This window comes from Neovison vison, chromosome 5 (genome assembly GCF_020171115.1).
Source record: "Neovison vison isolate M4711 chromosome 5, ASM_NN_V1, whole genome shotgun sequence".
Classification (NCBI taxonomy): Eukaryota; Metazoa; Chordata; class Mammalia; order Carnivora; family Mustelidae; genus Neogale; species Neogale vison.
In genome coordinates, this window is record NC_058095.1 from 100,018,047 (window position 1) to 100,031,011 (window position 12,965).

Below are 12,965 nucleotides of genomic sequence, written 5' to 3' on the forward strand. Positions count from 1 at the left end.
GCTAACAGCTCTATGCTTTGGCTTCCTCATTTATAAAATGGAGATAATAATGTTAAAGATTAGAGGTGCCTGGGTGGCTCGGTGGGTTAAGTGTCTGACTCTTGATTTTGGCTGGGGTCATGACATCAGGTTTGTGAGATGGAGTCCCACATTGGATACTGCACTGGGCATGAAGCCTGCTTAAGATTCTCTCTCTCTCTCTCTCTCTCTCCCTCTGCTCCTCCCCCACTCTTCTTTCTATCCCTCTCTCTCAAAAAAAAAAAATAGTGCTGAAGATTAAATACATATATTAAAAAGCACTGAACACAAATGTCTGATACGTAAGTATGATCTGAAATGTTGTGAGTAGATAATTAAAACAAATAACTGAGAGTTGAGAATACCATGAATATTACTTTTTGGTTTCTAAATAAAAATTTAATATTAGGCTTTAAACTAATTCAAAGCTAAGAAAGGAACTCGGGTCCTTCAAACTAGATTTATTTTTTAGAACTAGATTCCTCGAGGACTTATAAAGAATAAAGAGCTAAAATCAGATGATCCTGTTCTAAGTCTCACCTTTAACACTTATCAGATTAGCCTGGGCAGATCCATCATTTCTATGTTTGCCCACATTTTAATATAGGAAATAGATAACATACCATCTGTCCATTCCAATAAGAATGAATAATGGTAGAGTCAAATAAGATGTGGCAATATTTAACATTCTTTATATACAGAAGGGGCTAACGTTAACAAGGTACAACAGATTAATTAAAATTCAAGTTTTTCCCATCAAAACTACTGGCAAACATCACCCATCACAAGAACATGCAGTTAATAAGGTATTCAGAAACTGGATTTTTTTTCATTAAGATTATTCATTGCATGAATGATGAACAAATATAACCAATAGTAATATAAGGCAAAGTCACATATTTCTATTAATTTGTCAAAAATATTAAGAAAAACAGAGTAGGGGTGCCTGGGTGGCTCAGTGGGTTAAGGCCTCTGCCTTTATTTAGCTCAGGTCATGATCCCAGGGTCCTGAGATCGAACCCCACATAGGGCTCTCTGCTCAGTGGGACCTGCTTCCTCCTCTCTCTCTCTGCCTGCCTCTCTGCCTACTTGTGATCTCTGTCAAATAAATAAATAGAAAAACAGTAAAAAAATTGTTTTATTAGATATTCAATAATGGCACAGTCATTTTAACTGTCCTGAATTTTTGCAAATGTTAGAACAGATTTATTCATTAAAATGATAAAACTCAACTTACTTGTATCTGACAGTTTGTACAGTTTCTGCTGAAACATTGTTAACAATACATTTGGCTGCACATTCCAATCCCTGCCAGACAGTTGAAAATCCTGCAAATATATTTAAAAGTAAGTAAAACTACAGCAAAACAAATGGACCTTGCTAGTTAAATTTATGGGTCATTGTTACCTTGAACACTACTTGCAGCTACAACCATAGCACCATCCAAGGTAGACTTCCCATTTCTGTCTTTTTTAAGAGATTCTGGAACAAGTTTGCTTCCATGCTTCTTGACGTGTGGAGCCAGTTCCTTTCCAACACAGTTTGCTACAGTGCAAACTCCGTCAACTAATGAAACCATAAAAAAGGGGAAACACTTAGAAAAAATGTATTCTTTCCTTGATTTTACCACTTTTTAGCAAAATTCTTACATGAGCATCTAAAGTTGTTTTATTGCATAATTTAGCAACTCTATATAAGGAGGAGAACCAAGGCTGGCCAGTTTTTAAACAAAGCATATTATTTGGTTTAAAGACACGTTTGCAGAACCTAATGATAAAACTTTGCCTCTTAAACATAATGTTCTTTTTGGCAGTTTGCTTAAAAAACAAACAAACAAGAAAAAAAAAACCAAGATTGCTGTAATACAAGACTTGTAGGTCCATCTTTCATGTTTTCCAGCTATGTATACTTCTGTTTTCTCCATATTGACAAATATTTCACTGAAATAGTAATAAAGTATTTAAGTCTATATAAAAGTAAACAAACCAAAATCTGATTGGAAGAATACTGAATACCAAAAAGATAATCTTACTAAATCTAATGATAATTCATTAAGGAGTTATCTGGCTATCTTAAAATACTAAACTTTAAATCTATGATTCTCAAGGAAGATGAAGAGACATGTTACTTGGGAAGGCTGACATCAGAATCACCAAATCAGCTTAATTCAAACAATACATCCCTTCAACTCCACCCCAACTAAGACACAGTGAGTTGTCCTTAAAAGAACGTGTCATATTCAAGGATAGCAAATACATTCAGAGCAAATACATTCAGATAGCAAATACATTCAAGGATAGCAAATACATTTGAAAATCCTTTTCAAAGGCATGGACACTCCTCTTTCTGACACATCAAAATAATTCTTTAACCAATGTTTCTCAAACTAATATGCAAATAACAATCACCTAGAGATCTTGTTTCTGAATCAGTAATGTGTACCAAATATCTGAAATATTTCTAGAGCTCTCAGATAGGTTGATGTTGTTGCTATAGATCCCACTATGAGTAGCAAGACGATACTGCTTTGTCCTAATCCTTTATTCTTAAGGTTAAACCATCTAAATGAACATTTAGATTAACCTGAATTAAGAGATCATTTTTAATTTAACTGAAAGAAGTAAAGTCCTCCAAAGTTACTTTACCCAGGAACTGACTGACTTTTGCTGCTCCTCCTGTAGCCTGCTTTGCTATATAAAGTCCCTTGGTCACAGCAGGACTAACTTCCACTGGTTTTTCTTCTGGTTGAATCCGTTCACGGAGTTTAGAAGCACCTTTCTGGATTGCTTTGCCGGTAAATTCAGCACCTTTGACCAAACCCCAGCTCACCCAGGAAGCACCTTTTTATACGAAAATTAAGAAGTCCACAATATTAGAGCTGATTATACCTATAAACCCTTTAATAAATCAAAGGAAAAAACCCAAGGAATTCAATGTTCAGATCCTAAACACACCATAAACTTTTAAGCCGACTTTACAATTGTAATTTTCTGCCTGGAATACACTTTTTCTAAGTAAATTTATCTTTCAGTACTTAGGTCACAGATTACTCAGTAACATACTTCTGTATTACTCTGCTGCTACTACAACTTGTAGGTATCTATACGTTATTTATCACACTATTATTACTATTGTTAGGGACTAATTTTGGGTTTTGGTGTCAATAACACAGTATTTGGCTTGAGGACCCAGGCTTCCTTGTTCTTGCCTTAGTCCAGGTACCACTTTTCCTCTATGAAGTGCTGAGGGGTTTAGACACAAATGATGCAAATTAGAAACCAATAAACCTGCTAGATCTCAAACATCAGGGAAGAACTCTTGCTTGCTTGCTTTAGACAAAAGGCACAAGGCAGGGTCCTGTTCCTCCCTCAATCCCAAACCCAAATCCCATGATCTCCACACCTTTTAATTTATAACATAAACCTGAATGACAAAGAGAGAAGAATACTCAATACATAAGAAGAAAACGGGAAGCCTAGATGGTTTAGCCATTTCTCATGAGAGTAGTTCCCAGCCCTTTGGTTTTGCTCAATGTTTCTTAGAGCATACACGAAAAATGAGACTGTCAAGACAGAAAGCAGGATAGCATAGACTTCTCCAGTGAAAAGTCCCTGTGTACACTTGAGGAAAGGAGAAGTGGGAAGAGATGGAAAAAGAAAGGAAAAATCCCCAGGAGAATAGTTTCCCCTAAGAGGAAGAAGAAGGCGTTACCTTGCCTTGGAGAGCTTACAGTTTTTAAATATTTCCTTTTTGGCTATACCCTGAAAAAAGCAGCTTTTAAAGCTAGACATATAAAATACCTAAGTATATTCTCCAAAGGTCTGTGGCATGGTTTTTATGTAATTACTCTGGCCTGTGAGTGAGTAGGCATCCAGTACATGTAAAAATCCTGTTTATTTAAAAATATGAACAATGAAAAATAAAAATAAATAAAAAACAATGAAATAAAGTTGCCAAGTGGGAACTGATTAGAAAAACTGTTGTGTTTCTCTTCCTGTTTCAGTCAACATTTCCACCTCTAGCTCAAACACTCCCCCGCTGTCCTCCCCTGCAGGAGGACCAGGTCTCAAACCCAGACAAGTATCTTCCAGCAAAGAATTCCCATAACAATATAGGGACTGAAGACTTCTATTAAAAATATACATAAGGTGTTTGCTGTTAACTTACAGGTTGAAAAGATTTAAGAAGTAAAAAACTGGCTGAACTTGAAGAAGGAAGACTGAGAAATCATAAATGACAATGAAGCAAAAGAAAGCTTAAGTAGACTATACTCCTACAATAAAATAAACAAGAGGGACAGAGTCCATTGGTGACTAAGAATAAATGGAAATTAGATAAGTGAAAAGTCATAAGATTGAGAAAGAGAAATACTAGATGCAAATTATAAAGAAGTTATCACCATGAAAGAGTGTATAATAGAGATAATACTTTAAAACCTAAGATATTACAATAGAAGATCAGGAAATGTAGTATTTTACTGGTAGCTATTAAAATCTTTTAAATGGCTTGTGTAGAGCCAGATACAGATTTACTCTATCCATATTCATCTTATATGCAACCATTTAATGGCATGCCATCCAGGCAATGGATGTTTGCTGAATAAATGATCTCGCTCAAATCTAACCCAATGCAGCTGGTACTCTTATCAGTCTACTGTTGATGATCCTCTACCTCTTCCCAAATGAGATTAAAATCGCCATCTAAAATGTTTGGCAGTTGCCTTCTTAAATGTGTAATTCTAGCCTTTCAAGCCAATATGCTACACAGGTAAATTTTAAGCAGTAACTTCATGTTTTTTCACTTTTTATATTCACAAAACACCGTACTGTAACTTTTACTGATCTTTACTGATCTTCAGACACTAATAGGAACAAACCATGGGATAAAGTGAATAAGCTCTTTAGATCCCTGATTACTTATCTTTGTATAGAGCCTGCATGAGTCAGGTAGAAACTGTCTCCGGACAGATCAGATCACTTTCCCTGGAGTAAATCTTGAATATTTTCTGCCACTTTTTTTTATTACCTGTACCGTAAGTATTTGATGAGCTAGTTGGTTTTCATTCTACCTATTAAAAAGCACATAAAGAGGTATGTACTCTGAGTGGCAGTTAAATAATTTTAACGTAACCAACTATTAGGGCTATTGCTAGAACTGAGGAGATAAGAAGAAAAGAAAAGAGTTGTAAAAGCCTACTAAAGTCTCAAGTAGTAAAGCAGTCCCCTAAGTGTTATCAGAGTGTGATTTTGCTCATTTTCAAATGATGCACTGCTCAGATTTTTTCTGAAATCTCTAAAGCCATCTGTCCCCAGAATTAGCTAATTCTAAGGGTACTCTGCTCTTTGAATAGAACCAGTACATGTAATCTGTGTGGTACTTAGGAGGCCTAAAACTTAGTGGCATAGGGGGGCGCCTGGGTGGCTCAGTCGTTAAGTGTCTGCTTTTAGCTCAAGTCATGATCCCAGAGTCCTGGGATCGAGTCCTGCATTGGGCTCCCTGATCAGCAGGAAGACTCCTCCTCTCCCACTCTCCCGGGCTGTGTTCCTTCTCTCACTGTCTCTCTCAAATAAATAAATAAAATCTTAAAAAAAAAAAAAAAAAAGACTTAGTGGCATACAATACTTTCCAAAGGTAGCCAAACAGTATCACCTGTTCATGTTCTTTCAACATGACCTTGACATTCCTCCCATTGAGATATGGGGTAGGTCTATGTCACATCCCCTTAAATCTGTTATTCTTCTTGTAGTGAGAGATGCTGGAAACTTCTAAGAATTTGTTAGAAAGGGTATGTGGCTTCTGCCTGTTTGCTATATCATTCATGCTTGGAACCCTGGGCTACCATGTAGAAGCCTGACTAGCTTAAGGTTGCTAAGCTGTCAAACACATGGAGACCATGTCTAGGTACTCTATTTGGCAGTCCTAGATTTTGAGCTCTTCTAACCCAGACGCCAGATTTGTGAATGAAGGAGACTTCAGATGATTCCAGCCCCCAGCTACTGAGTCACTAGTCAGTCTTTGGGTCTTCCTGGCTGAGGTCCTGCTATCATGAAGCAGATGTAAGCCATCCTTGTTGTGACCTTTTGGAATACCTGGCCCACAGTACCACAAACAAATGTTTGTTGTTTGATGCCATTAAGTTTGGGATGGTTTGTCACATAGGAATAATAAACAGAACTATCTTGAGCAGTAAGAATTAAAAAAAACTTAAGAAAATAACCTTTGAAATTAGTTATCTACTTATATGTGAATATAGGCAAATTTTCTGAATGCTGACCTAACAGCCTAGCAATCTGTAAAGTTATGGGACAGGATAGTAAGAGTGAAGATTTTTCTTTAGAATGTCTTTGAAAATCTTTATCAAGGCTAAATTTTAACTATTAAAATTGTAACTGAAAAACATGGCTTTGTCTTATCTCTAGCAGCTCTCTGACATGGGCAAAATAGTATTTTAGTTCCTAGTTAATTAATTTTCACTTATTTTAGTTTTTGGGTTTTTCATGTTGAAGGTTTCCTCTGCTATAGACATCTTTATTATTTTAATGGGTTTTTAGTGCAGTGATGGAAATCTATATTGACAGTCTTTTAAATGACTGGTCAAGATCTCTTTACAGGGTCACAAATTTGGCTTACTAAAGAGTGACTGGCAATGTTTTTAAAAACAAAATAGAAGGTCTAAAAATCTGAGAGCTAAAACAGTTGAAAAGCCAAAATGTTAACGAATAAACGTGGAAAGACATATGTCCGTAATAATCACTGTTTTTTTTTTTTTTTAAAGATTTTACTTATTTATTTGACAGACAGAGATCAAAAGTAGGCAGAGAGGCAGGCAGAGAGAAAGGAAGGAAAGCAGGCTCCCTGCTGAGAGGACAGCCCAATGTGGGGCTCAATTCCAGGACCTTGGGATCATGACCCAACTCGAAGGCAGAGGCTTCAACCCACTGAGCCACCCAGGTGCCCCGATAATTGTGGTTTTAAAATAACTGATCTGATACCCTTTCAACCAGAATTAAATAGTACAGCCTACATCCCAAACAGCTTAGCTATAATCCTCAGGTCTCTTCATACCTCCATTGCAGTGTGGTTAGGGAATGCTACTTTGCTTCCAAAGTGAAGAGTTCCTTATCACTTTTTTTAGAAGAAGAGGAAGGGGTAGAAGGGGAGAAAAGGACTGAAGAGGAATTTGAAAGAAGAATGGAAAATAACTAATTTTATGTTCAGAAGAGCTATCCTGAGAGTCTGGGGATTCCCAAAGATTTTGACTACCAATTTTCCCTAGAGTGAAACAGAAAATAGTCAAGAATTTCTACCTATGTGATAATATGTATTGTTCTTTTTTTTTTCCAATTTATTTATTTTCAGAAAAACAGTATTCATTATTTTTTCACCACACCCAGTGCTCCATGCAAGCCGTGCCCTCTATAATACCCACCACCTGGTACCCCAACCTCCCACCCCCCCGCCACTTCAAACCCCTCAGACTGTTTTTCAGAGTCCATAGTCTCTCATGGTTCACCTCCCCTTCCAATTTACCCAAATTCCCTACTCCTCTCTAACGCCCCTTGTCCTCCATGCTATTGGTTATGCTCCACAAATAAGTGAAACCATATGATAATTGACTCTCTCTGCTTGACTTATTTCACTCAGCATAATCTCTTCCAGTCCCGTCCATGTTGCTACAAAAGTTGGGTATGTTTATAGCAGCAATGGCCACAGTCGCCAAACTATGGAAAGAACCAAGATGCCCTTCAACGGATGAATGGATAATATGTAATGTTCTAAAAGACTAGTTCCTCTGTTTTAAAGTATTTATAAAATGATCATTTAGAACCAAAATACAAAATACTGTCCTTCTAAGTATTCTCTTATGTATTCCAAAGGTTTCACATTATAGGGGAAAAAAATTAACATTACTGTTAATACCTGACAAAATATTTTGAGCCACTTTCTCACTCCATTCAGGTAATTCCTTTGCTTTTTCTTCTGAAACTGGTTCATAGGGTACAATGTGACTCAGATTAACTTCTTCACTTGAAGTGTCTTTAGCCTAGTAAAAATGTTTCAAATGTAAAACAATAAAGAAAAGTTATAATGGGAAAATATAATAAGCATTATGTAATAAAATATTAAGCCAACAAATGTTAGATATAATTAATAAAAATACCTCCAGCCAACATAGTTACCAGTATATTTTATAACAGAAAGCAAAATACCACAACTGCCATAAAGCTTAAAAATATCCTGGTCTTATATAAGGTCTCCCTGGAAAGTAAGGTTTAAATATCAACATTCTTCCAATATAGCATTTATCAAATCATATTTAAAATGATGAGATTATGAGTTCCTTCATAAACTTATCAATCCCTTGATGGCAGTATGCACATGATACTCAGTAAGATTTAAAACATTTGTTATATGACTCAATCAGTAAGGAAGGATGTATCCAAATAAACTGGTTTTGATAGAAATCAAGTAAAAGCAAGTAAAAATATATAAACACTACTATTCCATCTAAATGGAAATAGGGACACAGATATACCTGCATTTTGCTAATTTAACAGTTGTTATGAGAACTAGAGCCAACACTTAAAATGTCAAAGCTAAATTTATTCATTCTAAGAAATTAACAGCAGGCTAACTCAGACCTCATAATACTATAAAATTTCTTGAAAATCAAACTTCCCAATGGAAATATGAAGAGAACTTCACTTAAAATATAAAATATTAAAAATGAAATGAAAACTTCTATGGGGGGAGGGAAAGTCATTCCTAATTAAAACCCAAAGACAAAATGAACATAATATTAGGAACTTCTATCTTAAATAATGAGCCAAAGTCCTAATACATTGAGACCCCCCCCGGAAATCAGGAAGAAAGACTAGCAACCCAGTGATAAAAAAATGGACAAATGACAAGAAGAGACATCCCATAGGACACAAAATTCAAAGAACCCCTAAGCAGATACACAACACCACTCACAATAAAATCAATGCAAATTACGATATTCCAATACACAATTTCTTACCAGACTGCCAAAACACAAAGGCTGATCACCCACTCTGTGGACTAAGCTATGAAGAAACAGGTTTCCTATGATGCCAGTGGAAGTGCTAGAGTATAGACCTTAGGGAGGGCAACTTAGCAAAATCAATCAAAATTACAAATGTATCTATTTACTGACTCAGTAACCCCACTTCTAAGAGTGTATCTGATGAATTACCTGCAAATGTATGAATCAATGGATCTACAAATCTACTCACTGAAGCGGTTTCTAATAGCAAAAGCCTAAAATCATCCAAAGACTCAATAAATAGATTGGTTAGAGAAAACTATCATAAATCCATACAATGAAATATGAGGTAGCTATAAAAAAGACTAAGAGGGTTCTCCATTTTATAACACTGAAAGATCCCCAGAATTTATTCAAATAAAAAAAAAAACAAAATACAAGATATTCTATGATGTTACCTTTGGTATAAGAAAGGGAGAGAAATCTGTTTTTATTTGCTTTTACCTGCCTCAAGAAACTTAGGGAAGAAACACAAGATCTTGATAAAAAGTGATTACCTACTATGGCAAGGACAATGACATGGACAAAAGTGGGAGTAGAGTTTTTCAATGTATATACCTGTTTATATAATTTGATTTTTTTTAGTTAACAAATTAAATTTCTTAAAAATGGAAGTTTTAAATGTGAAAAATTTCCAAACATACTAAGTAAAAAGAAAGGAGCAAAACAGTATGTCTTCCATGCTTCCATTCATATTCTTATGTGAATGTGTGCATATACACGTATATTCACACACAAAATAAATGTGTATGTTTATATGTTTGAATGTATCTGCAAAGATAAGAAGCTAGCAATAATATATCTAGAGCAAGGAGGTAGGTGGCTAAGGGATAGAGAGGAATGGGAGGTAGAATTACTTTTCACTAAGTATCATTTGTATTTGCATTTTATGCAAATTAAAATTTTTTAAAAAATTTTTAATAAATATATTTCTTGGCACCATCTTGGACTCCCAGTGTCCTCCACAAAGCTGGTCTAAGATGTTCAACATAATCCACAAATAAATGTAGAATATTCAAGGGGTACTTGGGTGGCTCAGTTGGTTAAGTGTCTGCCTTCAGTTCAGGTTATGATTCCAGGGTCCTGGGGTCTAGCCCCATGTTAGGCTCCCTGCTGGGCAGGAGTCTGCTTCTCCTTCTCCTTCTGCCCCCATCTTGCTTGTGCTCTCTCTCTCTCACAAATAAATACAATTTTTAAAAAAAAATTTTAAAGTGCAGACTATTCAAGTGGTATGATAATTCTAAGATAATTATTGAGCACTTACAATATGGAATAAAACAATGAACAATACAAAACTGTTTGTAATTCAATACTCACGCAATGGTATTTTCTTTCTTCATGTATTTGCTTATGTTACTACTTCTGCCTAGAATCTCCTTCAAACTGCTATGTGTATGACCAAATTTTGCTTCATCTTTCAGGAGTTATCTTGGTCACAATGCCCTCTCAGAAGCCTTCCTTACTGCTTCCCACACCACTATAGGCTCACACTTATTGATGAAGCTAGGTTGTATATTAGATGGTGCAATCTAGCCTACTCTATAACCTATGTACCTTCATCTAATGATCACACAGTCTAGAAATCCTCTTTACTAATCTGTCCTCCCCAATAGACAAGAAATTTCTTGAGATAAGAAATTTAACTTTTCCAGAATGCTCAGCATTCTAGCACTAAAAAAAACCTTACTGAACTTACTGCCACTTGGAACATATCATATACTCAGGATCTAAGAAATGAAAAACTACTAAACGTATTTTTTAAAGACTTATTTACTTATAAGAAAGTAAATGCTCAAGTGGGGGGTGGAAGGGCAGATGGAGAGGGATAAAGAGTCTCAAGCAGACTGTGCTGAGCATAAAACTGGATGTGGAGCTCAATCCCAGGACCCCAAGATCTAAACCTGAGTCAAAGCCAAAAGTCAGATGTTCGAGTGACTGTGCCAAGGCGTTCCACTACTAAACATATTTTTAAAAAATTCATTTTCTTTCCTGATGACCATCCATAAAGAAACAAGGGACTGAATAAAAATGGTGGTGTAAGGAAAAGCATACCTAACCCCAAGATTCTGGTGTATTAAGGAAGGTAGAGAACAACACAACACAAAAGATAAAAGATATGCATTAATGTAAATACAGCAATTTCTCAAATACTTCAAAAAAATCTATCCCCCAAAACATAGAATATGTTTTAAAGCAGTGTAACAATATTAAACAATAAACAATATTAAACAATAAAAACAATATTAAAGTTGATTCTAATTATTTTTGCCAGTGATCAGTTTGTGAATTTGGAAGTTGCTCTGCTTTAGTAAACAGGGATAAGACTTTATAAATAATTGAAACTGGTAAAAGGTACCATTAGAATAGGATACACACACATACCACCTTATTGCTTTTTTACTTACTTTACTTACTTTTTTCCCCCTTTTTCCTTTATGACGCACATCCTTATTGTCTTGGTCCAACTGTCTTACATCAGTGCCACTGGCTTCCTTCAGTTGGTCAGAGGAGCATCTAGCTCTTCCAGGGATTTGGAATTCATTTTCTCCTTCTGCCCGGTTCCAGTTTGCCTAGGAGGTAGACTAAACCTTAGATCAAATTTGAATTTTCTCTAAATTGTGTTATAATAATGTGCTTGTTCAAACACTGATGTGTTTGACAGTCTATAAGTACAACCACTTTTGCCGGTCTTTCCTCTATACTTTTATCTCATCACCAAACCTCAATCCCTTGAGTTCTTTAGTTCACAGCATATGGGCTAAACCAAACTTCTAAAGACAAAGCATAAAAGATAAACTTAGAGAAGTTGTTAGTATAAGTTATCACTAAGTCAGATGTAGCTACATTTGAATTTAATTAAATAACAAATGGTAAGTTTTAGGAAACATGTGTAAAACTAAATGCTATCAAAAGCAATGAACAAAACTCATGTCCAGTTTAACCACTCTGCATTGTTGGAAGACTGATTTTGTTTTCTGTTTTTGCACTTAATATTGAAGGTATTTTGCTCACATATACTTTGCTGAATGAATACTTAAGAGTAAAGACAAGTCAAAATTATAGCTAGTAACTAACTTCCATTTACAGTTGGGAGTTCTGGGACAACACAGCAAACTAAAAATGATGCGCAACCAAAAAGTAAATATATAAAAGTAAGATAGGTCCAATGAATGCAGGGGTGAAGGGAGAAACTGCTCCGTGATAGGTCTGAAATAATTAAGAAGATGTCGTGAAAAGAAGGGCCATCTGTACCCCAATGTTTATAGCAGCAATGGCCACGGTCGCCAAACTATGGAAAGAACCATAGTTCTTGAAGATGCCCTTCAACGGATGAATGGATAAGGAAGATGTGGTCCATATACACTATGGAGTATTATGCCTCCATCAGAAAGGATGAATACCCAAATTTTGTAGCAACATGGACGGGACTGGAAGAGATTATGCTGAGTGAAATAAGTCAAGCAGAGAGAGTCAGTTATCATATGGTTTCACTTATTTGTGGAGCATAACAAATAGCATGGAGGACAAGGGGCGTTAGAGAGGAGAAGGGAATTTGGGTAAATTGGAAGGGGAGGTGAACCATGAGAGACTATGGACTCTGAAAAACAATCTGAGGGGTTTGAAGAGGCGGGGGGGGGGTGGGAGGTTGGGGTACCAGGTGGTGGGTATTATAGAGGACACGGCTTGCATGGAGCACTGGGTGTGGTGAAAAAATAATGAATAATGATTTTCTGAAAATAAATAAATTGGAAAAAAAGAAAAAAAGAATGTCATTTCATTCAGCCAGTAAACAGCAAAGCTAAGACTTGAACTCTTCCCATTTGACCACCTTTTTGCCTTTGTCAACTACTCTCCATGAGCACACTGAGGCTACACACAT

The 12,965-nt window shown here is 35.9% G+C and overlaps 1 protein-coding gene across 3 annotated transcripts in view; it reads right to left on the bottom strand.

Annotated features, from left to right (window-relative positions):
* The window catches only part of SPART (spartin), a 38,768-nt gene that overhangs the window by 15,604 nt on the left and 10,199 nt on the right, over positions 1-12,965 (bottom strand). For 2 of the 3 annotated variants that reach the window (XM_044249598.1, XM_044249596.1), the window contains exons 4-8: positions 11,491-11,655; positions 7,939-8,062; positions 2,664-2,858; positions 1,426-1,584; positions 1,256-1,346 (exon numbers count right to left, since the gene is read on the bottom strand). In XM_044249598.1, the coding sequence (XP_044105533.1) occupies positions 1,256-1,346; positions 1,426-1,584; positions 2,664-2,858; positions 7,939-8,062; positions 11,491-11,655 (734 nt within the window). The remainder of the gene's footprint in view (positions 1-1,255; positions 1,347-1,425; positions 1,585-2,663; positions 2,859-7,938; positions 8,063-11,490; positions 11,656-12,965) is intronic. The other variant, XM_044249597.1, reaches the window with a different exon arrangement.